At 38.6% G+C, this 25424-nt stretch overlaps 3 protein-coding genes across 3 annotated transcripts; all 3 read right to left on the minus strand.

Annotated features, from left to right (window-relative positions):
- Positions 1-1285: 1285 nt before the first annotated feature.
- On the minus strand, positions 1286-7688 carry LOC150086230 (15-hydroxyprostaglandin dehydrogenase [NAD(+)]-like). Its single transcript, XM_090374831.1, has 8 exons — positions 7575-7688; positions 7391-7494; positions 5030-5153; positions 4310-4416; positions 4013-4109; positions 3345-3421; positions 3077-3219; positions 1286-1382 (listed from the first exon to the last, which is right to left on the minus strand). Exons 2-8 carry the CDS (start codon positions 7481-7483, stop codon positions 1286-1288), a joined length of 738 nt encoding a protein of 245 aa, XP_090230957.1. The 5' UTR covers positions 7484-7494; positions 7575-7688.
- Positions 7689-10762: 3074 nt separating this feature from the next.
- On the minus strand, positions 10763-14475 carry LOC150086231 (15-hydroxyprostaglandin dehydrogenase [NAD(+)]-like). The gene is made up of 7 exons (XM_090374832.1): positions 14383-14475; positions 13794-13917; positions 12843-12949; positions 12651-12747; positions 12370-12446; positions 11551-11693; positions 10763-10859 (listed from the first exon to the last, which is right to left on the minus strand). Exons 1-7 carry the CDS (start codon positions 14473-14475, stop codon positions 10763-10765), a joined length of 738 nt encoding a protein of 245 aa, XP_090230958.1.
- Positions 14476-20003: 5528 nt separating this feature from the next.
- LOC150086232 (15-hydroxyprostaglandin dehydrogenase [NAD(+)]-like) lies at positions 20004-24666 on the minus strand. The gene is made up of 8 exons (XM_090374833.1): positions 24649-24666; positions 23149-23242; positions 22565-22688; positions 22211-22317; positions 22033-22129; positions 20873-20949; positions 20268-20413; positions 20004-20100 (listed from the first exon to the last, which is right to left on the minus strand). The coding sequence occupies exons 2-8, from the start codon at positions 23239-23241 to the stop codon at positions 20004-20006; spliced, it is 741 nt and encodes a 246-aa protein (XP_090230959.1). The 5' UTR covers position 23242; positions 24649-24666.
- Positions 24667-25424: the final 758 nt, after the last annotated feature.

Consider the following 25424-nt stretch of genomic DNA (forward strand, 5'->3'; position numbering starts at 1 on the left):
ATCTTGGAAATGTTCCTTTAACCATTCAGATACAATTTTTTCACAGTGGATACTGCTTGTCGTCTTGAAAGGATCCATTGCAATGAGGGTGAAAATGAAGCACTCCTTGGAAAAGTTGGTCCGATACGACAGAAAGCTATTCATTACAGGTAAGATGACCTTCTAACGTCATGAGCGGATTCGGTACCAACAGAACGTACCCTTTACCGTGATACCACATATGACTCCTCCTGAACGTGCTCCAACAATAACACATTTCTGAAAATCGGAAAGATCCACTGTCAGCGTCAGTTCTGCTTACCAAAAATGGCCCACTGGGCACTCACAGCCTTTCGTCCTGGCTTGAGTTAAGCAAGCCGGAATTCTCACCCTTTTAAAGTTTAAGAATAGGTTGAGGTTAGAAAACGTTTATAATTGTTTGGCTAATGAGTATACCTTCGAATTCAAAGCTTAGCCTGCAGATTGCTGATGGGGACATCAACATTTTGAAGAAGCATCTCATCAAGGTCATAAATGGATCATCCAATAAGTCCTCAGTAGGACCTGATGGATTCTCGCTCTTCATAATCAAAGTACACAGCACATGTGTAATTACCTTTCTGTTGAATACCGATACCAGACGATAACCTTTACAGAAGCGCTGAAAATGTTATCTTTATTGCATAGTAGAGTGCCCTTTAGATATACTGTATAACAATAACTCAATAATTGATATCATAAAAGGTTAACGCTACCAGAGTGTTAGCAGAAGAAGTTGAAGGTCACAGGATGGTTCAGTACTGATAAGAACCGAAGATATTACTGCCTAACACTCTCTATAACTAGATATAAAGAACAAATTATAACCTTTCAGCATCTCACACTTTGTCTTGCTGCATTGTTTCAATCAAGATACAGGTCAATGAGAGTTACAAGAGATAAGATATACAAATAATCTTTAATTGGTAGTCGACAGTTCATGAAGGTGGGAGAATCTTGAATATTTAAATAAACCTAAGCATTGTTAGCAAAATCATAAGAGAAAATTCTGCGAGTAAATACGGTATTCCTGATTTTTCACGTTTCGCTTACTTTTTAAGTTTCACTGTTATTCAGTAATATGTGCCATATTGGCTATAATTATGGAATAGTATTTTTTGTGAAATTTTTGTAGGTTTTGCAGTAATAAATAAAATGTTGTCCTCGTGATACGCATAAAAAATGTACATAATGTATACATTTATGAATTACTGACAATTTAATTTAAACTTTGTTTAAAACTTTATTTTCGTTACAAACTAGATTTTCACACATATTCGAGCCCGCTCGCTTGCACTTTCAGAAGTGCTCCATTTCTTCCATCTCTTAAGATCTTCAACACACCCTTGGCAACATCAGAGGGACTGCAAGGAAAAACAGAATAAAGAAAAGGAAATAAAATCATACAAAATAGAAAAAATACACAATAAATATGACAGATTACGAGCGTCTTCTTAAACTCTAAGGTTTAAGATTTTCGCTTCATGAGCTTGCTGATACTCGGCTGTCACCGACTGGGGTATTCTCGTCCTGGTACATTGGGAGATTGCCTGTCCTTCTTTGGACCATTCTCGTCACGCCTTCACTACGTCGTTATGCTGCTGCTGAGAGTCTGATCTTGCCTTCCTAGCTTCCTAGAATGGGCTTCGTATTGAAGAAGCGACAGGCACTGCCTTTACCGTCACTACATATGTTGCACTGGTCAGTGATGTCACTCGTAGGTTTGTAATTAAATTTTAGATTAGGTCTACTATGTTAGACCCTCTGGTAGGAGCATAATTCAGGAGACTCAACCCTACCTCAGCCAGATTGGTTGATTAAAACCTCCACACCCCAGCAATGGTGGCGTGGGGTGACATTGATTAATTATCCAATTTGAGACCCCTTGACAAATCACAAAAATAGAGCATAGTGGGGAGTTTTTAGGCCTTGCTCCCAGACACTGGTAAGTACCAGAGAATAAAGAGTGGCTTGGGTTGACAGTTTTGCTTTTGTTACATGATTGTACGAATATTGGAGTCACTATTTTCACAATTTGGCATGCATTTCTCCGTCTGCATGCAAAGCTCCCCCTTCGAGATTGCGAAACAATCTTCACTTAACAAAATCGTGTTGTGTATCCTTCGGAGTCCCAGTTTTACCTTCCGTTGCACTCTTCATCATTGTCTCCAGTCTAGAGAAACTACTCCAGGCCACTTCTTCAATCTAGAGAAATCTCTCAAGAATCCAATGATGCCTGATAATTAACTTTAACGGTTCAATCCACTCACTGGCCAAATGTCATCCATGGATTCTACTAGTTTTCTGAGGGAGTATCTCTCTCTCTCTCTCTCTCGATTTGACGATTCTTCAATAAGGATATTTGTCAGCTGCTGTACTATGGTTGCTAGGGAACTGCGACCTCAAATTGACAACAATCCAAGACATTCTTAATTGTATTCAGATCTGCAGAATTAGGCAGCCGGGGTAGACGATGGAAATATTAGACATATGCCTCAAACCATTCAGATATAATTTTTGGACAATGACTAGTCCATTGTCATCTTGAAAGAATCCATAGCAATCCAGTAAAAATGAAGCACTCCAGGGTGAAGTTAGCCCGATACAACAAAAAGGTATTCATTGGAGGTAACGGTATAAGCAGACCAAGCCCTTACCAACAAAACATATTCCATACCATGATACTATCTCCAGCCCCTTAAATGGTGGATACAAGACAGTCTGGATGCACGGCCTCACGAGGTTCGCTCCACACTTGCACCCTACCATTGGTGGAGAAAATTGTAAATCGAGACTGGTCAGACACGTGATGTTTTATCAACCTCTTGGCGTTGGTGACACCACCTATCTGTTGATGCCAATTACAAAGGGTTTCTAATTTTTTAGCCAGTGAGTATAATTTCATTAAGGTAAATTGAGAGATCAATTAAGATGAATGCGGACTTTAGCTGACTGCTTTCTTAGATACGACTCAAGGCCAATTTGGTATTTTTCTAAAGGGAACAAGCAGTAGCAGGAAAAAGATCAAGACACACGCTGTAATAAACTGAATGCTTACAGAATAGACGGATATTTCTTTTTCCATTCTTCAATGGCCTCGCTGGTCCAGTCTTCCATGGTTTCATAGTACAAGACGGTCCGTACAGCTCCTGGACAAACAGAACAGACGGATACCCCTGATTTTGCGAAATAAAGATCGTCCTGAAAAGAGAAACAAATAAGACGGTCACACTTTATCTGAAGCGATGTAAATGGAGTCAGTATTTCAATTTTGCAATTATGTCCTTCTGGACGAAAACACAAAGGTGGACAAATGAGTCTCTTACCCCATAGCAGGCGGTCAGTCCAGCTATTGCGAACTTGGTCGAACAGTAGACTGGAAATCTAGGCTCCGGAATTATGGCTGAAAATAAATTTGCGTAAACTTATTAGAATTGAATCTTTGTTTTTAAGGAATGGGTATGAAAGTAACTGCGTTCAAGTTAAAGGTAAAAAAACCAAACTCTCATATAGAGCTTACAAATTGGTCTGCCCCTAGAATTTCCTCAATCTACCCCTGTTTGTTATGTCCATAAATTGCGTACGCTCTCTGGTCGATAAGCTTGTTTTTCTGGATGAAAAACTCGAGTTTCCTGTGAGAACCACGTAGCCTGTATGGTTTAGTTTGAATATGGGCGTACAAATTGGTCTGCCCAGAGGTCCGATTATAATCCTCATAGAACATTTCGGATGAATCCCGACTTTGACTTCGATAGAGACCAACAGCCACGATTAGTAGCTCTGTGGACCGCTGTGTTAAAGGTGGAAAGTCCAAAATACGGCTTTCCTGGTATTGAAACATGGATCGGATTGTATTGAAGAGGATATAGGATGTAATAATATCAAAAAAGGGTCAGCACATTAATAAATATCTCAATGAAAAGTTCTATGATTATTGAATATTATCTCCATTACTCAATATCCAGCTGATAAATATAGTTTTAAGTCTAATTACCTCCCATGGATGCTGTATTTATTATGACTCCACCATGACCTCCCTGGTCTTTTCCCATGAATTTAAAGCCGAGTTGAATCCCGTGAATAACACCAACCTGGAAAGAATAACGTATTTTTCTTAATGATAAATTATCTTGCTTTAAAGACCATAATTGTCCAAAGCTTTTAATAAAATAATTTTAAGGAGAAATAATTCATACAACAGAAGAGCAACATTGAGTTGTCCCTTCAGCTCAAAAGTGTGAGTAATATTTTTAAAATACTTGTACGTTTATTCATTTGCCGACATACTCACCAAATTCACTTGTATCATCTTTTCCCAATCGTCTTCACAAAGTATTCCAGCGTTATTAATCACGATGTCCAGCTTACCCAGCTTAGCAATAACCTCCTGGAAGAGCCCTTCAAATAAAAGTACATCTTTAAATGAATGCTGTTATTCGCTAATTATAAATAAAAAAAAAAAAAATGAAGTTTGCCTTAAATTTCAAACTGACAAAAAGCAACGGAACTCAACTTCCTTTGTTTCGGGCCAAAAAAACTTGCTTTCAGAATATCTCTTGCATTAAGGAGCTGGTTCAATTTGCAACAACTTTGGAAAGTAATAAATTCAACACGCAGCATCACTGTAGCACGCTTTCGATACCTCATTGAGTTCATGGCTTTTAAGGGACAAATGGGGATTTTCTTGCTAGCAAAACATTCCCCATAATAAACAACCACCGCGATCTACCGGGACACCACGCATGATGGATCTCTGGACTCGTGTTGCTTGCACCACACTCGAAGAGTCCATCGGCACGTTCCACCAGGTATTTAGACTCATCCGACCAGCACACCTGCTGTTTGGCCTTTATATTGCGAGCTATGATGCATAGTCCATTACAGATGGGGTGGTCACAATTCAGAAATCACTCAGTGATTTCTGAATTGTGACCTTTTAAGTTCTGTTAAGTTCAGTTGCTTCAATTTTAGCTATTTAAGAAGAAAGTATTTCAAAACAAAGGAGATTTACCTTCCATTTCAGATTTAGAAGAAACATCGCACTTGATGAACATTGCGGTTCCTTTCCCGTGTTTATCATTAATCTCAGAGGCTGTCGATTGACCTTCCTCATTTCTGAAGTCCACTATACACAGCTGAAAGAACAACACTCGAGATTCATTCTGGTTACAGGAGAATAGAGAAGATGTAATTTTATGAACGGTGGTGTTCAATTAACAACTGAATAAAGGTCCATGTACAGTCAAAGATTTCGTAAAGAAATCTTTGACTGTGCGTGGGGAAAAGTTGAAATCTTTGACTCGCTTTCCATGTCTCAATTCGAATTAAGGAAAGCTGTCTTAAATAAAAGGAGTTGTATTGGAATTGCACTATTTTCAAACCCATCTTTTAAAAGGAATTAAATAATTAATTTGAAATTCAACATTTCCAATGCTATTTGTTTAAATTACTGCAGTACCAAGTCAACTCGTTGTGAAGTCAAAGGTAGTTCTGTTGTGAGCCATAAAACCATTGTTTTAATAAAGTGGCTATGAACCCCATGGTAATGTATTCAAGATCATGGAAAAGAAAAAGAAATGGCAAAAGCATACCTATAAATAAGAGGAAAATTGAAACTCTGTCAATTTTTATGAAATACATCGTAGTTTAGAAAAACAGTTCTAAAGTTTCAAAAGTTCTAAAGTACATCATACTTTATAAAAATAGTTTCATGAAAAAAAATGTTAATCGTTCTAAAGATTATCTTATTTTAGAAATTTTGTTCTGAACAAGATCGCCCTTTAACAAAACAGTTCTAAAGAACATCGTACATTATTAAATTAAATTAGTTCCATTAGTTCTAAAGAACATCGCACTTTCAAATAAATAGTTCTAAAATAGTTCCAACTTTAGAAAAATAGCTACAAAGAACATTTTGCTTTAGAAAAATAGTTCTAAAGTCTCAATAAAATTGTACTTTATAAAAATAGTTCTAAATCAATTCTAAAATTTCAACAGTTTCAAGGTATGTCATACTTCAGAAAAATAGTTTTCAAAAAAGGGTTTCAATGTTCTAAAGAATACCTTACTTTCGAAATATCGTCCTAAATAACATCGCACTTTAGCAAAATAGTTCCAAAGATTGTATTGTACTTTATAAACATGGTTCTAAAGACATGGAACTTTACAAAAGTGGTTCTAAAGAAGATTGTGCTTTATAAAAATGGTTCTAAAGACATCGAACTTTACAAAAATTGCCCTAAAGACATGGAACTTAACAAAATGGTTCTAAAGAACAACGCACTTTAGAAAAACAGTTCTAATCTCTCAATACTTCCAAAGTACGTCATAATTTAGAAAAATATTTTTCAAAAATGGTTTCAGTAATTCTAGAAAATACCCTACTTTCGAAAAATCACATCGCACTTTAGCAAAATAGTCCTAAAGAAAATTGCACTTTAGCAAAATAGTTCTAAAGAACATCATACTTTATAAAAAAGGTTCTAAAGACATCGAACTTTACAGAAATGGTTCTAAAGAACATTGCGCTTCCAAAAAAATAGTTCCACTTTATAAAAATAGCTCTGAAAAACATTGTACTTTATAAAAATAGCTCTGAAAAACATTGTACTTTATAAAAATAGTTCTGAAACAGTTCTAAAGTCTCAAAAATATCGTACTTTATAAAAAAAGAGTTCTAAAGCAGTTCTAAAGTCTTCACAATTCCAAAGTACGTCATACTTTAGAAAAATAGTTTTCAAAAAAGGTTTCAATAGTTCTAAATAATATCTTACTTTTCAAAAATCATTCTAAATAACATCGCACTTTAGCAAAATAGTTCTGAAGAACATCGTACTTTATAAAAATGGTTCTTAAGACATCGAACTTTAGAAAAATGATTCTAAAGACATCGACCTTTATAAAAAATGTTCTAAAGAACATCGCACTTTTAAAAAAATTGTTCTAAAATAGATCCCAAAATTCTCGAAAGTTTACATAGCTCTAAAGAATTCGTTAGAAAAATAGTTTAAAAAAATAGCTTAAAATAAAAGGTTTCAATAGTTCTAAAGAATATCTTTTGAACTATGGAAAAAAATGGCTCTAAAGAACATTGCACTTTCAAAAAATTCTTCTAAAATAGATTCCATTTTAGAAAAATAGTTCTAAAGTTTAAATAATTCTAATGAACATCGTACTTTAGAAAAATAGTTCCAAAGTACATCCTACTTTAGACAAACACTTCAAAAGTTTCAAAATTTCTAAAGTAAACTGTAATCACAAAGGAAATACATGGAACGAAATTAAAAAATGGAAAACAGCAGGAAAACGTAGTTCAATTAGTTCATTACAGCTTCCCAAATTCCTTCATACTACGCATCATGTAAAAACCCACCTTGCATCCTTGTTCAGCAATTCCTTCGCATATAGCTTTCCCGATTCCACGAGCACCTCCTGTCACTATAGCAACCTTTCCCCGAAGATCCATGTTGTGTCGATCTGAAAGTTAGAACATCACATAGAACTGTAGCAGATGCTCCACATCCGAATGAACTGAAAACGCAGAAAACCACACTTACCTTTGACCTCGGTGTCTTCGTACAGAGGGACAACGGAATGTATAAAAGAAGTGGTTCGAATGCGTTCAGATAACGTTATTTCTGCCAATAAATCCCTCTAATATCGACATCACAAGACAGTCACATTATCAGCAGACCTTGAAGTCAAAGTACTTCCAGCGTAGGTTGGCTCGTTGCCAATGTAAAGGAATTATTTCGAGCCAGAAGCGATAGTTTCCACATATCTTATCGTCAACATGTCATAGACAGTGAACAGAAGTGGACGGCTATTGTCACAGATGACTTCCCAGATATTAGTACAGCATGGCACTCCCCGATGCAGATTGCATCGTGTTTATCTTCGCTGTGTCTCCAATAAGGCACATGAAACGTGAATCATCACTAAAGACAATACAATACCATTCTTATCCCCTCGCAGCTCTGTTTCTACGCATCACTGAAGATGCTGATCATGATGGAATGGTATAAGAAACAAATGGCGAGAATGCAGATCGAAAGTGATGACGTTGCAGAACGTCATCACTTTCGATCTGCATTTTGATCCAGATTTTGACAACCCAACGATCTGACCCCTTTCGAAGTCCCTCAGTTGACACCTTAATCTCCACAGCGCGAAACCAAATTTTCCAGTAAACTCGTCCATTCTTTTAACATGGAGCAATTTCAGTGACAAGAACTGTAAATACCAATTCGTTTTTCTGTTTGGTGGTGGTGGTTGTGAGGGGTTTTTGCTTCATGTAACGCAACTTCCACGTGATAAAACGTATATATACGTTTAAAAAAGTTATCTTAACTTCATTCCCATGTGTACCTTAGAAGCTATCAGAAATTTTGAAGTTTTCTTTGTTCGTTTGTATGTGTGCGAAGGGGAGTTAGTATCTTTAGCATCGTTCTTGTTTAATATTTACTCCAAGGCATCTAAGGTCAGTTGTTCTACCAAGCTGTCTTAATACAGTGCTCGACAAAATTAACAGAACAAAATGTTTTTCGTGAATATTTTATTGTGAACAGTGTCATCCAAGGCAAATATTTGATATAATAGGCATCCTGGTATGCAAATTTCGAGTATCCAATAGAAATCGATCTACCACCTTACTGAGCCGCACATTATGCAAATTATTCATGCCTATAAAAACATAGGTTGCGACCACATCAGGCGCATTATGGCCATGTTGCCCTTGCGCCGCAAAGCCCCCAAACAAACAACAACAGTGACCACATCACTTCATTCGCGTTTTTTTGGCTTGCTCAGTGGGATAGCCACATCTCCAGTATTCAGGATGGCAGGTCATTGTCGTTTAGATGATTGTTTGAGATGATGGACCGTTGGACGACTTGAAGACGGGCAGCCGCAGGCGGATGAGGCACGTTGGCTTAATGTGTCACGCAATGTCGTCACAGCAGTATGGAAGCAGTTTGAGAAGAAAGGAACCATTACAAGAAGAACTGGCCAAGATAGCCCAAGGGCTACGTCAACCAGAACAGACCGCTATCTGGCAAGACGAAATCGTATGATATCCTCTCCCTAACTGTCTCTTGAGGTTGCTGAGGCCACAGGTGAAAACATTTCCAACCGGACTGCGTTAAGAAGGCTCAATTCAAGTGGACTCTACCCAAGGAATCCAGTGGTTTGTATCCCATTAACCCCTTTCTTAGAGATCGACAAACAGAGTAGGACACTAAACTCTTTGGTAGAGTTACTTTCAGTTTCATTCCAAGAGTTTTTGAGTATTCAAAACAACTAAAATGGTTCTGCCCAGGACTAAATACTACTTTTCTCATTACAGGACATGGAAGTATTAACTCCAAGTTGCATGCTCTTGGATTGTCAGCTACCTCACTCTGCCCATATGGTGCTGTAGACACGGTGGAACTTCAAATCCTACATTGTAGCAATTATCTAGACAAGGAATCGATTGCAAGTTGTCAAAAATGTTCAAAGTGTTGATGATTTTCCAAAGTTGATTGAGAATAAAGAGAACTTGTTATACTTTGCTGAATTTGCAGATACTGTGTTTAGAAGACGGAGGCGTATTGTTAATGACGCCTCCGTCTTCTAGCGTAAGTTAAGTTACGCTAGTAGTTGAATATTAAGTGGTGATTTATACAAGGATGGTTCAGGGTGTTACAAGACATGTTACAAGACTAGATACCCGAGATGTTAATCTTTAGATATTGTTTGTTCTATGTTGCTAACTTGCACCTAATGGAAATAATTGCAAATAATGTTGAATTTAATTTTGTTACAGTGTAAATTGTCCACTAGTATCCTTAGTGAAGTGTCCAGCTTGTCTGGACACCTCACTAAGAGTTTTTGGGTTCTAGAGCCTGGCTGCGAAATGCTGGGCGCCGGCACACAACACTCACCAGAACACACGCATACTCTAACACACATCAACATATAACACACACTTGCCGGTCTTGGTGCTATGCCCTTACAGAAGCACCAACGGCGTATAGGGGAAACCCTGGTTACCACAATTCCTACAATCATATTTTGAATACTTTGAATCCCATTAACCCCAAACCACCTCAGAGCTCATCGAAATTAATGTCACGAATATGTGCCTTGAAGCCACATCTTGAGGCCACATCATGAACAGACTTCGATACCTGTGTGCGATTCTTTAGAGGTGCGGTTGACCCAAGTTTTCTTTTCATGCACAACAACGCCACTGCACATAGAGTTCAACTGGTGGGGGAATATGTTGAAACTGTAGGTATCCAACGACTGCCGTGGCCAGCATGCTGACAGCCAACTCCTTGGTTACTTGGTGAGTTTGGGTCTGCGCTGGTGGAAAAATGGGATTTGTTGCCAAAGAATCTTATAGACACCCTTATATGGAGCACGGTTCACCGCTGTCAGGCCTGTTTAGCTGTTGGAGGGGACCATACGCCGTGCTGATGTCATGTGACCATGTTTTAGAACATCTTGTATGGACTTCTGTAATGTGAGCTTTTTGGTAATTCTTTATACAACCTCTGTAAATGTCCCTTATACCTATCCGAACTTTCTTGTTGGCTTTTCATCATTTTGAACCTTTGGAAAATTACATTTTTCCAACAATTGTGTTTCAACAACTGTCCGTCGAAAAATTTAAAATAATTTAATATTTGTTTCAAAAAACAAGAAATTGGTGTAATCTTTATTTGATCATTTCATGTCGAGCACAACATGAACAAGATTTTCAAATGTATTGTGGACCACAGTTATCTACTTTCAGAATTGCACCATTCCTTCCATCCTTCATAATCTTCAGCACACCTTGAGCAACATCAGAGGGTCTGGAAAGAAAAACATAAGACAGATTTGAGGATAAATTATGCAAAATTGTGCCTCTGAATTAAAGTCATCTTTAATAATTTCAAGCTTAAGTAATTTTCTGAAAATACAGGAGGAAAGTTGTTCCAATGAACAGAAGTAGGAGATAGAAAGGAGAAATAAAGCTAGTTTGATGAGTTTGGAGTTGTACAGCGAGTGGACGTTGACTGATTTAGGTACGGGTTCAGACTAGTTTGGAACAAAGAGGTCTAATTGCGGATGCCAGTTCATAACAGCAGTGCCCATCGAAATATCTATTGAAAATTCATTAAGCGCAAACTAAATGTCTGTGTGATTGTGAATTGTAAAGTCCTGATCTGCATAGTAGCTCCAGCAGAAAAGAGGACGTTTCCCTTATATTGCTGCAGTTGTCAAGGCGTTCTGGGATCCAATCGATGTGAAATATGTACCGCATCCTCCTTTTAGTGCAGACTTGGCACTTTGCGACATTTACTCTTTCCGAACGTCAGAAAATAATTATTTTATCAACACTAAAACCTTTTATTTTGACCACGAATCAAAAGGAGGAATACTCCAATAAATATAATCCTAGATATGATGGATTTAGTGTAGATAAAACTGCGATCAATTTTCAGATGTTGGATTCCCCACGCGGGTCACAAACTCAACATTAATAAACAGAGGAACACTTACCGAATAATTGAGTATTTCTTTTGCCAAGCTTCTACAGCCTCACTCTCGCAATCCTTTATGCTGTTGAAGTACATGTCAGTCTGTACAGCCGTTGGACAAACAGCACAGACAGAGACCCCTGATCTGGAGAAAAATAAGTCGTTCTGCAAAGAGAAGAAATTTAAAAGATGTTTGCATAAGTTAGTATAAGTAAGAAAGAGAGAGAGAGAGAGTACAAATTGTTGTTGTGGGGTTTTAGGAGCATCAGCGACTAAGGCCACATTGCTCCGTGTGTCTTGTCTGTAAATTGGGTGTGTTCTGAGGTCGATTTTCTGTTTGTTGGAGGAAAAATTCGGGTTTCAGTGATGAAAAACCATGGTACCCTCGCCTGAGACCTGAACTCTACCACGTTGTGAAAAAGGCCCATAAAAATTCCTCACGTCAGTGACAGGACTCGAACTCGGGTCTTTTCCACTCCATGTGTGGAGGATAGCGATCCTACCAACTGTGCTACCACGAGGATGCTTCCACCGTAGATCTCCAACTCGATAATTATCTTATTGGAAGGACCACCAGTACTGATCTGCAACAAACTCTTTTCGAAATGAAAAGACATTTCTGAAAATACAGTTCAGTCCCATGTAAGATTCATTAACATAAAACTGTCCTCGATATCCTTCCAATAAAAGTTGCTCTACAGTTTTAGAGATATTAGTGACCCAACCACTGGAATATGCTTTCGATTATGTTTATTTTATCCAGGGGTTAAAATCAGGGGTTTTATCCAGGGATTAATTAACGCAAATTACATTAACAATAGGGAACGTATAATGTACTTACCCCTAAACTGCCAGTAAGTCCTACTAGTCCATACTTAGTTGCACAGTAAACTGGGGATTGAGATGCGGGAATCAATCCTGAAAATAAATTTTTCTTAAGTTTTTAAGAGTCACTCATTATTTTCTTGCTAAAATCCAACAACCTTTAGACACTCCTCGAATACAGACCTCTTACTCCAACAAAAATATCTATTTACCATTCAAAATTAAAACCTTATCTTCGGAAGATCTGGTTTTAATCTAGATCTTAAAACCAAATTTTCGAAGATCTGCGTATATTACCTACTATGGACGCTATATTTATTACACTTCCACCATGGCCACCATGGTCTGTTCCCATGAATCGGAAACCCAGCTGAGTCCCACGAATAACAGCCACCTGAAAAGAATTTGAATTCTGTAATTCTTTTTACTGAAACAATTTTACAATTTTGAATTTATAGATTAATTAAAAGGAATGGTAAAAATACTCACCAGGTTAATCTGTATCATGAGCTCCCATTTCTCTGGAGAATATATACCCGCGTTGTTAACGACAATGTTCACCATTCCCATCTTAGTGATCACTTCCTGGAACAGACCTACAAACAAAAAGACGTCAGTGAATTAATGGAGAACTGGGAAGACCATAGATAACTCCAATAGTTGTCATTAGTTTATGAAAGCAGTCTTCGCTATAGACGGAGAGTTTTATTATCTTCTTTGAAAAGAAGGGGTGAGGGGAATTTGAGGAATTTCTGCCAACACAGCTAATGCTCCACAAGTTGTTGTAATGGCAGTTTGATTTTATTTGAATCATTGCAAAAATGGTGACCCAGAGAATCAAATCCGCTCGTCTTAGACTTAAAAGCTTGTGGAGATCTGTGGTAGTTGAAGTGGCACTTTATGGTGAGAGAGAGAATGTGCTCCAAGAGGATAGAGATCTTTAAAATTGCTCTGAATGATGGAGATCAGTGGGGGCTTTTTGATAAGAAAATTGTTACATGCATTTAATGCAGTGGAAACAATTAGAGAATACAAAGTGTGGTAGAAGTTCGAGGACTGATGATTGGTTGGTTGTTGTAGGGGTTTTAGGCACATCAACAGCTTAGGACATGTGCTCTGTGGTCGATTTGCTATTCGCTGGAAAAGAAACCCGTGTTTCTGGGAGAAAAAACCATGCTACCCTCGCCTGAGACCGACTAACTCAATCAAGTTGAGAAAAAGATCCATAACAATCCTTCGCACCATTGAGATATGAACCAGGGTCTTTACCACCCCGGGTGTAGAGGACAGTGATTATGTACCGCGAGGGAGTTTATACAGTGTCAAAGAAGCACTGTATACACGCGAATCCATCCGAATAGCCAATGACCTTCATCATTTCCTAAATATTACATCAGTCTCCGACCTTTTTGATCTAATTTTAAAACTAAGATGGTTTACCTTCGAATTCATCTTGGGAGGTGACATCGCACTTGAGGAATACTGCAGTCCCTTCCCCGTGTTTTCTATCAATCTCGGAGGCTGTGGATTGACCCTTTTCCTCGTTTATGTCAGCTATGCATACCTGTAAAGAAGAAATTAAAAATAGTAACTTTTCTTTCTAGGATTCAAACTTAAAGAATTTATTGGAAACATAACGCAGTACGAATATAATGAGAATTTTAATTATTACTGATGATTATCATCTTTTTTAACCAACAACCTTTCAAAGTACACATAATATTGAGTGTCTTCTGAGTACCTTAGATCACAACTCGGTGATGGTCCCACCCTCATTTCAAGATGTGTTTTGAAAGTTCGTAGTCAATAATGACAAAAACAGAGAACCGTTGGAAATGGGAGGAGAGGTTGCTGAACACTTCTCCTCTGTTTCCAGAGTTGTTGTGCCCACCTTAGGACTCCAGCAAGCTTTTACCAAAACATATTCAGACATTTGTCAGCAAGATTCTCGATTAAAACTCAATTAAATGTTCGCAGTGTTCATCATAACTTTCGAAAATTCAGTAAAACATCGAGATGGAAAACCTACCTTACATCCCTGGTCGGCAAGAGCTTCACATATGGCTTTTCCTATTCCCTGAGCACCTCCTGTAACTATGGCAACTTTCCCTCGCAGTTCCATATTGAGTTGATCTGAAGGTGAAGAAAACATTAGTTAGAAATGTGTTGGTGAATAGCATTCAGCTGGAACAATGTGCTCTAATACATGATGATGATGACATTATGTCCTACTTTGGTGGAATTTGTGTACCAAGTATGATCAGAAGATATGCAAAAATCGCACTTACCTTCCACCCTTGGTGTCCACCTACAGAGTAACAACGGATGTATATCAACCAGCTTTCTATTGTATTCAGATAACATTATTTATGTCGATAAGTTGCTGAATTCTGATAGAGTGATATTTCCCTTTAACGGACTTTGTGCTCTCGTGGGTAGCACTCTTGGGACTAATCACCGTCTTCGAGGAACATGGTTTTTTCTCCCGGAAACTTGAAAATAGAATAGAATCTTTAATTGAAGAATAGAAGGAACTATTATGGAACGAAAAGCACAAGTGACCTAACATTTAAACGGTGTACGCTAAAGACTTACAGGGTCTATAAGAAAGTTTCAGAGACTGCTGGGAGCCATTGCGGTACAAGTAAACACATGTGTTAGGGTAGCTAAGAATAGAAACAGGTGCAGGTATACTTGCGTGTACACCAATGCTAGGAGTTTAGTAAATAAATTTGATGAATTTGAGGTATTGCTCAAAACATCGAAGGCAGATATTGTGGGGATATCAGAGACGTGGTGTCACACAGATATAAGGGATGCAGAACTGCAATTTGGGGAGTACAACGTCTACAGAAAGGATAGACAGGACAGGAAAGGGGGAGGGGTTATGCTATTAGTTAAGAAACACATAAAATCCAAGGAAGTGAAGCCAGTCGACATCGCTGGACAGTGCAGTGTTGAGTCAGTTTGGTGTGACATAAGCATTGGGAGATCAAAATTGAGAGTAGGAGTGTGCTATAGGCCTAATGACTCTGATGAGTATAATAAGGAACTGTACAGGGAAATAGAGTGGGCCAGTAAAGCAGAGAGTCTTATAATGGGGGATTTTAATTTCCCAGATATTGACTGGAATTTGGGGGCTGGTTACTCACACACTAGCAGGGCTTTTGTGGATTTATTGGATGATTGTTTTCTACATCAGCATGTTCGGGAGGCAACTAGAGGGAGTAATATTCTTGATTTGATTATCAGCAGTGATTCTTCATGCATTAAGAATCTGCAGATAAATGAACCACTAGGTGGCAGTGATCACAGTGTGCTGAAGTGGGATTTACTCAAAGAGGTAACTACCATTAGGGGTAAAGGGAAGGGTTATTGCTTCCGTAAAGGCGACTACGATGGACTGAGACAGTATTTAAATTCTATACAGTGGGACCAACTGATGATGTTACCAACAGCAAATTCAAAATGGGAAGCATTCAAGGAACTAATCTTAGAAGCTACCAGGCTTTACATACCAACCAAGAAATATTGTTCAAGGTTCAGGCCTAAATGGTTGTCAGATGAACTAATGAGACATATGGCAGAGAAGAAAAATGCATGGGATACATACAAATTAATGGGTGACGTGGAAGCCTATGATAGATACAAGTTGATATGCAACCAAGTTACAAAGGAGGTTAGGCAGGCGAAGGCAGATTACGAGAAATCCTTGGCAAGGGATGCAAAGAAAAACAGCAAAGAGTTCTTTACTTATGTAAACTCTAGAAGGAAGGGGATGAATCAGATTGGTCCACTTGATATTGATGGGTCAACTGTTGATGACCCTGCTCAGGTAGCTAACAAACTAAATGAATATTTTGCATCGACATTCACACATGAGGAGTTATTCAGCGAGGGGAATGCCAGAGGTGTATTCAACTCTGGAAGTAAGCTAGAGAATCTTGTAATAACTGAGAATAAAGTGGAGGAGAAATTGTTGAAGATAAACACAAGAAATGCACCTGGGGTGGATGGAACTATCCAGTTATATTAAAGGACGCAGCAAAGGAAGTAAGCAAACCCTTAGCCATAATTATGAGAGCTTCCTTGGACTCAGGGGAGGTACCCATAGACTGGAAATGTGCAAATGTGACCCCAATTCACAAAGGAGGATCAAAGGCTGACACAAGTAATTATAGACCTGTGAGTTTAACTTCTGTTCCAGGAAAATTAATGGAGGCACTGGTTAAAGAAGCACTGCAGGATCATTTAGACAAGACTTCAGTTATAGCTCAGACACAGCATGGTTTTGTTAAGGGGAAGTCTTGCCTGACCAATTTGATTGGATACTATGATGCAGTCACAAAAGAACTGGATGCAGGGAATAACTTTGATATTATATACTTGGATCTTAGAAAGGCTTTTGATACTGTTGCACATGGAAGACTGCTACACAAATTGGAGCAGTGTGGCATTGGAGGCAAATTGCTGCTATGGATAAAGGGGTGGTTGCGGGGGAGAAGACAGAGAGTGATAATCAATGGACACTGCTCATCGTGGACTAATGTTATTAGTGGAGTCCCTCAGGGCTCAGTGTTGGGTCCATTATTGTTTTCGGTGTTTATGAATGATATTGATGATGGTATATCAAGCTTAATGTCCAAGTTTGCAGATGATACAAAGGTTGGCAGGGTTGTCAAGGACACTACTGAGACTATGGTGCTGCAACAGGATCTGGAAAGGTTGAGCAGATGGGCTGAGAGGTGGCAAATGAAGTTTAACATTGACAAATGTAAAGTACTACACATGGGAAACAGCAACCCCAGAGCAACGTATCACCTCTGTGGTACTACACTGACAGTGGTAGAGAATGAAAGGGACTTGGGGGTGATTGTGCAGGCAGATATGAAGTTCTCTGAGCAGTGCAGACGGGCTGCAAGAGTAGCTCATGGAGTATTGTCAATGATATACAGGAATTTTTCCAGCAGGGATAAGGAGGTGATTATTCCATTGTATAAGGCAATGGTTAGGCCACACCTAGAGTACTGTAGACGTTCCGAAATTTGCCTTTGGCCAGCGGGTGGTTGGTTGGTGGAACAGACTTCCATCCCTTGTAGTGGAGGTTGATAGCCTAAATAAGTTTAAGGCTCAGCTGGACAGGTATTTTGAACGAACAGAGGGGTGAAGTGGAAGTGGTTTTTTTTTTTTTTTTTTTGGCTGATGCTGCATAAGCTTGCTTTCTTGCATCAAATGCCTCTACTAATGCTAATGCTAATGCTAATGCTAACAGCAATGCTACTATTGAAATGCTAATGCTAAAAAAGATGCTCGAAAACATGGTCATATCACATCAGTACAGCGTATGATCCCCTCCAGCGGCTAAACAGGCCTAACAGCTGGTGAACCATGCGCGATATAAGGGTGTTTATAAGATTCTGTGGCAAGAAATCCCATTCTTCCACCAGCACAGATCTTAGTTCACCAAGTGACCGAGGAGTTGGCTGTCGGTATGCAATGCGACGGCCAAGGTGCTTCCCACACGTATTCGATCGGATTTAAGTTTGTTGATCGTGCTGGCCACGGCAGTCGTTGAATATCTTCAGTTTAAAGATATTCCACCACCATTTGAGCTCTATGTTCAAGAGTTGTCGTGTATGAAAAGAAAATATGAGCCAACTGCACCCCTAAAAAGTCGCACCTAGGGTTCTCGATACCTCCATCAAAAACATGATGGGGTGTGGTCTTGGTCATTATTCCGCCCCACACAAGAGCACCGCCTCTACAGTAAGTGTCCTTTTCTCTGATGTTGGAGGGATGATACCGCATTCTTTGTTGTCTCATCAGAGAACAGAACTGTACCCCATTTGTCTGGGCGCCAATCATATGTTCATAGCACCAGTTTCGATGAGCTCTGCGGTGATTTGAGATTAATGGGATACAAACACTGGCTTCCTTGCCAGTGGTTTAGTCCATTTTCCAGTTAGACTCCACTACTTGAATTGAGCCTTCTTAACACAGCCCGATTGGAATCACCCGTGGCCTCTAGCAACTTCATACGTACGATGTCCTGTCATGATATTGATGACAGGACACCACCACCACCACCACCGATAATCCTTGGACTAATTCCGCACAGAACATCTTTGGATATCAGTGGACTTATTCAGCACAGAACATCTTTAAATTGGAAACATCATCGGAGAGAATAATCATCATTAATTGTTTTCTGAATCCATGTCTGTTCCTTGAGACACCTCCAGGATTTTCCTGCGTATACAGCCTTCTTTAAAGTTGTTGGAGAAATTGCGATAGTTATATCAAGATAATTATTCATCGCGTGATGAAATATTAAAAGTAGTGTTTATAATACTTTCTAAAATTTATTTAATATGCTAAATATTTCTAAATGATTTTTTTTAAGTTAATTTCCTTTCTGATCTGAATTTTTAAGAATGAATTGCCAACTGTAATCTAAATCTTCAATCTTCCCAGTCAAATTTAAAAGCAACTTTGAAGTGTGCCATCATGGTAGCACAGTTGATAGAATCGCCGTCCTCCCCACACCGGGTGGAAAAGACCTGAGTTCGACACCCGACGATGACGTGAGGAATTTTAAGGGGCCTTTTTACCTCAGAGCACACGCAATTTACACGGAGCAATATGACCTTAGTCGGTGATGGTCCTAAAATCCTAGTACAACAGCAGCCTAAAAAAAATCTTTGTATATTCTCTGAAAAAGTCATTTACAAAAGTTATTCTCAGCTTTCTCGAGGTGGTCAACACTTGAAAAGCCATGCCCAAGCAAGTGTTTCGTTTCTTCAGATTTCTGTAGAGGAAATAATCACTGGGAGCAGGTCTGGCCTCCATGGTAGGTGGTTTAATTTCTGGAATATTTCTGGAATTTATAGGTCCTTTGCTAAGGAGAGTTGTCTTCGATTTCCTTTATTTTTGTTCCTTCATGGTCCCTTCCGAAAGGAGGCCATAATGGAACAGATTATATTCCTTCAGTGATTGTATCCTTACATGGCACGTAGGATATCAAAAAGAATTACTTCCATGTCCCAAAAAACTGGTGGCGATGATCTTCCCAGTGAATGGAAGTTCTGGTTTCTAAGATGGATCTTTCTTCTATTTCCGGAGATTGGTTTTTGTACAAGAAAGCTAATTTTGTTTAAGGAAAAGCAAGAAAATCGCTTAACAAATAATGGCGTCTATGAACTATGAACTCTGGATGACTCAGAGATAACGATTAGTGCAAGGTTCTGTGTTAAATCCTCGGGGGGGGGATATCTATTTTCTGATTACTTTTCTACAATCTATGGTTTGCTTGGAACATTTTTGAAGCACTCTACAGATGATTTAAAAGTCTCCCGTATGTCTCACTTCACTTATTGTAAGAATCATATCTGCTCTTATCACATAAGAACATGATAAGAACACTAAGGGTCCATTATTGCTATGACAATATAAGATTATTATCTGCTAAACTCTGTTCAAAAGGTATCGATAAGAAAAGAAAATTATCCTTTATCAGTAGTAATAACTAGATAATTGAAGAAAGATAATCTTCATTCTTTTATTGGGATGGTTTAATACAGGTACATTTATTGAGAAAATCAGTTTATTTCAATGATATTTCAATCTGTGGATTCCTGGAGTACCCGATTTTCAGACATATATAGGACCCCTTTTGTCAACTTGCACGCATGCTCCATTTTTGCCGTCTTCCAGGAGCTTCAGCACACCTTGGGCAACATCAGACGGACTGGAAGGAATAACAGAGGATAGACTTATTGAAAATATAATTCTACACGCACTAGTGATCAAAAGTTGAGGAAGAGGAATAAAAGGATATTTTACTGTCCATAAAAGATCATTTCAAATGCAATTTGCAGATTAAGAAGAAGGCAGTGGAATGAGTTGAATGCTTACCGTAAAAGAGAGAATTCCTCTAATAAATCTTCAATAATCTTTTTTTTTTTCTGATCCTTTACTGCACTAAAGTACATGTCGGTCTCTACCAACGCGGGACAAAGAGCACAAACTTTAACTCCAGATTTGGAAAAATGAAAATCGTTCTGCAAAGAGAGTCAAAGTAGTCGGATGAATTTTTGGCTTTGTTTTTATTTTACTACATATTGATAAGACAGTAACTGATAATAATAAAGACAATACAGTGAAATATGTTGGTTCTTTCTCCAATATTTCTATTTTTTCGTGGAACCATTGAACCATTCACGCATTTGTTGAAGAAAAACATTTACTTTGAGTGAGGAAATACTTAATCGACGGGTTGGTAACAAAATTTTGGTTAAAAGGTGGTCCTGATAGACATTCAATAAAGGGTTCTAATTTTCAGGAGGTGGGGGTCCTCCATTGAACCCTTCTTCAAGCTCCATAGAATCATAAAATGATTTTGTTTCTGATTTTCAATAAAAACTAAAATTTTGTTACTAACGTGTGGGTTAAGTGTCTGTTCATTGAAAATACTTCGATGACTCCAACTTGACATCAGTAATTATGTTTGAAACACTTACCCCAAAACATTTGGTGAGTCCAATCACTCCGTACTTAGTGGCACAGTAAAGTGGACCAAGAGGAAACGGCATTAAGCCTGAAAATAAATATTTTACTTTTTAAACGTTTATTCATTTTTCAAACATAATATCTAACTTTAATTGCAATATCATAATACGTTATTCTAACTAGATTTACTGTACTTTTAGCATAAGTATTAATTATGGAAGATAATCAAGAGAATTCTGCGAAGAACTGTACGCGCAAATCTTAATTTGGGATTGTCCCAAGTCAAACAAACCCTCTGTGAGAGTATTGGGACTAATGTCATACTAGTACAACACGAAGGACACTCCACGATACAGGTTACACTGGTCGTGCAGCTGTTCACAAGCCATTGATCACCTCAACAAATGCTAGACGCCGATTAACATGGTGTAAGGAGCGCGAATCCTGAACTGTAGAGCAGTTGAAAACATTCCTATGGACAGAAGAGTCGAGGTTCGCACTCTACCAGTGTGATAGCCGTTCCTGGGTGGGGCGAATTCCAGGGGAACAGTTCCTTCCTGATCGTATCCGCCCAACAATGAAGTTTGGTGGAGGCATTGTCATTGTATGGGGCTCCTTTCATGGTTTGGCTTGGGCCCATTAGTCGTTATCGACAAAACTATGAATGATGTGCAATACCAGGACAACCTGGATAATTATGCCCTTCCAACATTATGGCAATACTTCGGGGAAGGCCCATATCTGTATCAGAAAGACAACTCGCCATGCCATACTGCTCGGGTCGTAACAGATTGGTTTCAGGACACGGGTGTGGAAAAGTTGGATTGGCCAGCCCAGAGTATTGATCTGAACCCTTCGAGCATCTTTAGGATGTATTGGATCGTCGAGTACGTGCACGTCCAGATCACCCAAACAGAAAGGCCTGGCTGCGTTAAAGGCCGAGTTGTAAGTCTTCCCATGTCCGGGCCAACTATAAAGGCCGCAGGAAAGCTTACAATGTTTATCTAATACCAAGGAACTTGTGACCATACCATCTGGAAACTTACCTTTGGATACCTTACGTTTAACTATCTGGTGGCACCAATTTCAAAAGCTTTGTAATATTTTTAACGAGTCGATGTCCTGCAATTGATCATTCTACAAAAATAGGTCTAACTGATGATTCTATTACCTACTATGGATGCGGTGTTTATTATAGTTCCACCATTACCGCCCTTGTCTTTTCCCATGAATCGGAGACCTAGATGGTTCCCACGAGCAACACCAGCCTGGAAACAATAACAAATTGTATGTTAAAGATTAGTTTGAATAACATAATTCATTTTTTGTGTAGATGGAATAATACTCACCAGGTTAACCTGTATCATCAGTTCCCAGTTCTCCTCTGAAAATATTCCTGCGTTATTGATGACAATGTCCACTTTCCCCATCTTGGAGATTACTTCCCGGAATAGACCTTGAAACAAAAATATTGTGAATGAGTTATGGAATTTCTTGTGTGGTTCTTTGGCTGCTGTTTAGTGATTATATTTTAGAAAATGAGTTCAATAACAAATCATTTGTTTCCACTTGCCTTCTTGAATTCTTACAGATATCATCAGGTAATAAGGTCTCTTTTTGTGCCGAATTTCTTTTTTAAGATGGTATCTTAAAGGTAAGTTAAGGGTAAGGATAAGTCAGTGTTTAAGACTAACATGATTTACCTTCGAATTCCCCTTCTGAGGTCACGTCGCACTTAACAAACATTGCAGTTCCTTTTCCATGTTTCTTATTGATCTCCGAACTTGTGGATTGACCTTTCTCCTCATTGATATCTGCTATACATACCTAAATAGAAAAAAAATAGAACCCTTTATTTTAATATCTGGTAGGACGACCTGTAACTTCAGATTTCACTACTCTTCCATCAAGATATTTGTCAGCTGCTGTATTGAGAACTTTCCATTCTAACATATCTAAGACATTCTCAACTGAATTCAGATCTGGAGAATTAGGAAGCCAAGTTACCTATTGGGAACCTTGGAAATGTTACTAGCATCGTTCAGATACAGCCCCTTTGAGAGCTGCAATCTCCTTTCGTCTTACACTCGTATATATTTTAGAGATGGTTGCTTTCAACACATCGATGACTACCTTTGTTTTCTTAGTGTTAATAAAATCTGCATTGAGCACATTAGTGATCTGCAGGCTCCACCGAATTGAATTATAGCATGTTTGGTAGATTAATGAGCAGAATTCTGACATTTTAATAAAGATTGTTTAGACTTTACCAATTTCGAAAACTCACCTTACATCCCTGCTCTGCAAGGGCCTCGCTTATGGCCTTTCCTATGCCCTGGGCTGCTCCAGTCACAATAGAAACTTTTCCTTGTAGCTCCATCCTGAAAAAGAAGAAACCACTTAGAACATACTGGGTTGCTTATACATTAGCCAAGAGATTTATAGATTCCTTTCTTTGATACATTTCCAAATCCTTTCGAAATCTAAAACTTAGTGCACTGTTAAAATCCACCAAATGGCTGGACAGTTATATATTCCTTAGCTTTTTCTTGTCAGTGTATTAATTGTAACAGTTATTAAAAGAAAGATATTTATTGTAAATAAAAACAAGGAAATATCGAAAAAGATGTATTAGGATTAAATGGTGATTTTGTCCCGAAAATTATTATCTCGAAGATCGATTCAGGACCCCAAAAGAACGAAAAATGTTGGTATAAACTTATATTCGATATAGCTTTCTTTTCGAGTTACAGCCTGTTTTGTTTCTCAGCAATTATTCACCACAAAATGGTCACTTTATGCTAGAATACACTTCTGACCATGCCTCTTCATCAATCGCTTGATGAGTCCCAGATATAGCTTAGATGCGCTGGAATCTTTGTTCTGCACTTTGGCGAAATATCTGTATCATATTCATACATAGGTAAAAACTGAGTGCATCCAAGTCTGGAGTGAGTAGTCCATGGGCCCTCCACGGCTTTTGCCTTTTTCAGGGAATTGTTGATCCAAATAGTCTCCAGTTACTCGGAAGGCGGAAATTATTTGAAAAAACGTTGACCGATGCTCCTAAAAAAACTCCTTAACAACTCTATATAACGAAGCGATGGTGCCATCCAGAGATAGGGATGAGGAATTTCATTAGGGTCAGTATAGCATGTTCAGTAGGGACAGCGAGTGTCGCAGGAGAAGTGATTCGTGCTTCTGAAAGAGATCAGACTATACTCAGAGCCAGATCAAATTCAGATGGATTGAGTCTGTTGTAGGAACCAACTACAGAAAGGTCTCTTCAGTAAGGGCTTATAATCTTTGAATGTGTTACAAATAAAGCCTTTTCTTCCACTCGATTCAGGACCCTCATTCTTGCTTGGCAGTTCTGGTGATCGATCTACCATCATCTGAAAAATACTTCTTGAATGATCCTGAATCTTCAAGACGCTCCCTCAATCTCCGAAAGGGTTTTTTATCTGACATATAGAATATTAATGTACACGAGTTGAACTAAAATACTAAAGCAGTTAAAGGCAAACTTTCCAATAAACCGACCACAAGTAGGAGCAATCGGCAGACTCTATTTATTGATGATCTTCATTGCTCCTTCTCTCTACAGTTCTTTTCCATCTTTTTAAAATTAAACATTGACATTTTAAAAACTTTAATTTATGAATTAAATCTATACTATTTTTTCCCACCAATTTAGAAAAATAAAACAGTGGATCTTTTCCGATATTCCACATAATTTTAAATCCTTCGGTACCTCCCTTTACTTTATGTTTTCATGAAAACTTACCTCCTGCCTCGGTCTTCACTTACAGAGTGACAACAAACACAGTATCTTGGGAATTGTATTGTGTAAGTCGTGTTCCTACTGATAAGCACCAAATCGTGATAACTCCTTCTGGAGACATTGGTGCCAAGTTTCGTCATTGCCTGCTAGACTGCTACAGGACAAACAAGGACATAAAATTGTGTATGGGAATCGAAAACTGGGAAGTTTAATTCTGAAATTACGCCAATATTTAATTCCCATTCTTTTACAGATGAGTAATTTTATAGCATTTTCCAAGTTTATTACTTTCCTTGAAGTCGCAATTCGGGATTAGGTACTGATTCGCCAGTTTATTAGGTACTTAAGCTTCAAATCATAAGGCTATGGACTCCATGAAGTGTCAGAAGTGTCCTCCAGGAACCCCCACCCGTCCATTTCCTGATAACCTTACCTATAGTCAACTTTAGATGGTGTAAGCTGTGAGCAGTTCCATTAATCGACAAGCCAGCAATGTGACAGCCAAAAGTAACACCCCTCTCGAAATCAATTAACTACTCTACGAACCATTTGGCTCAAACGGGAAGGGCCAATGGGCTATGAAAACAGAGGTTCCAGCATACTTTTGGAGGGTTTGTGTATTGCCAAAAGTATCTGAAAAGTTTCGCGATCGCAGAGGGACAGGGACAAGCGTCCCTGTGTGAGCGCCACTCTAGAATCCCGAGTTTCAGGGAGGGACAGTAATTCCGCACCAGCTGGTGTCAGAATCGTACCCTTAGTGGGTTCAGTTATTATCCCAC

The sequence above is a fragment of the Mastigoproctus giganteus genome, chromosome 5 (assembly GCF_048544385.1).
Source record: "Mastigoproctus giganteus isolate SK-2022 chromosome 5, ASM4854438v1, whole genome shotgun sequence".
In the NCBI taxonomy this organism is placed as follows: Eukaryota; Metazoa; Arthropoda; class Arachnida; order Uropygi; family Thelyphonidae; genus Mastigoproctus; species Mastigoproctus giganteus.

Bases quoted from the DNA above. Each gene is read 5' to 3' on its own strand.
- LOC150086230 (XM_090374831.1), bottom strand. From the start codon at position 7,483: ATGGATCTTCGGGGAAAGGTTGCTATAGTGACAGGAGGTGCTCGTGGA. The intron at 4,110-4,309 runs GTGAGTATGTCG...TATTCTTTCCAG, and splicing joins AGATGATACAAGTGAATTTG to GTTGGTGTTATTCACGGGAT. The intron at 3,220-3,344 runs GTAAGAGACTCA...TTCTCTTTTCAG, and splicing joins GACTGACCGCCTGCTATGGG to GACGATCTTTATTTCGCAAA.
- LOC150086231 (XM_090374832.1), bottom strand. From the start codon at position 14,475: ATGGAACTGCGAGGGAAAGTTGCCATAGTTACAGGAGGTGCTCAGGGA. The intron at 12,748-12,842 runs GTGAGTATTTTT...AATTCTTTTCAG, and splicing joins TCATGATACAGATTAACCTG to GTGGCTGTTATTCGTGGGAC. The intron at 10,860-11,550 runs GTAAGTGTTCCT...TTTTCTTTCCAG, and splicing joins AAGAAATACTCAATTATTCG to ACCCTCTGATGTTGCTCAAG.
- LOC150086232 (XM_090374833.1), bottom strand. From the start codon at position 23,241: ATGGAGCTACAAGGAAAAGTTTCTATTGTGACTGGAGCAGCCCAGGGC. The intron at 20,950-22,032 runs GTAATAGAATCA...ATTTATTTTCAG, and splicing joins AAACACCGCATCCATAGTAG to GCTTAATGCCGTTTCCTCTT. The intron at 20,414-20,872 runs GTAAGTGTTTCA...CTCTCTTTGCAG, and splicing joins GACTCACCAAATGTTTTGGG to AACGATTTTCATTTTTCCAA.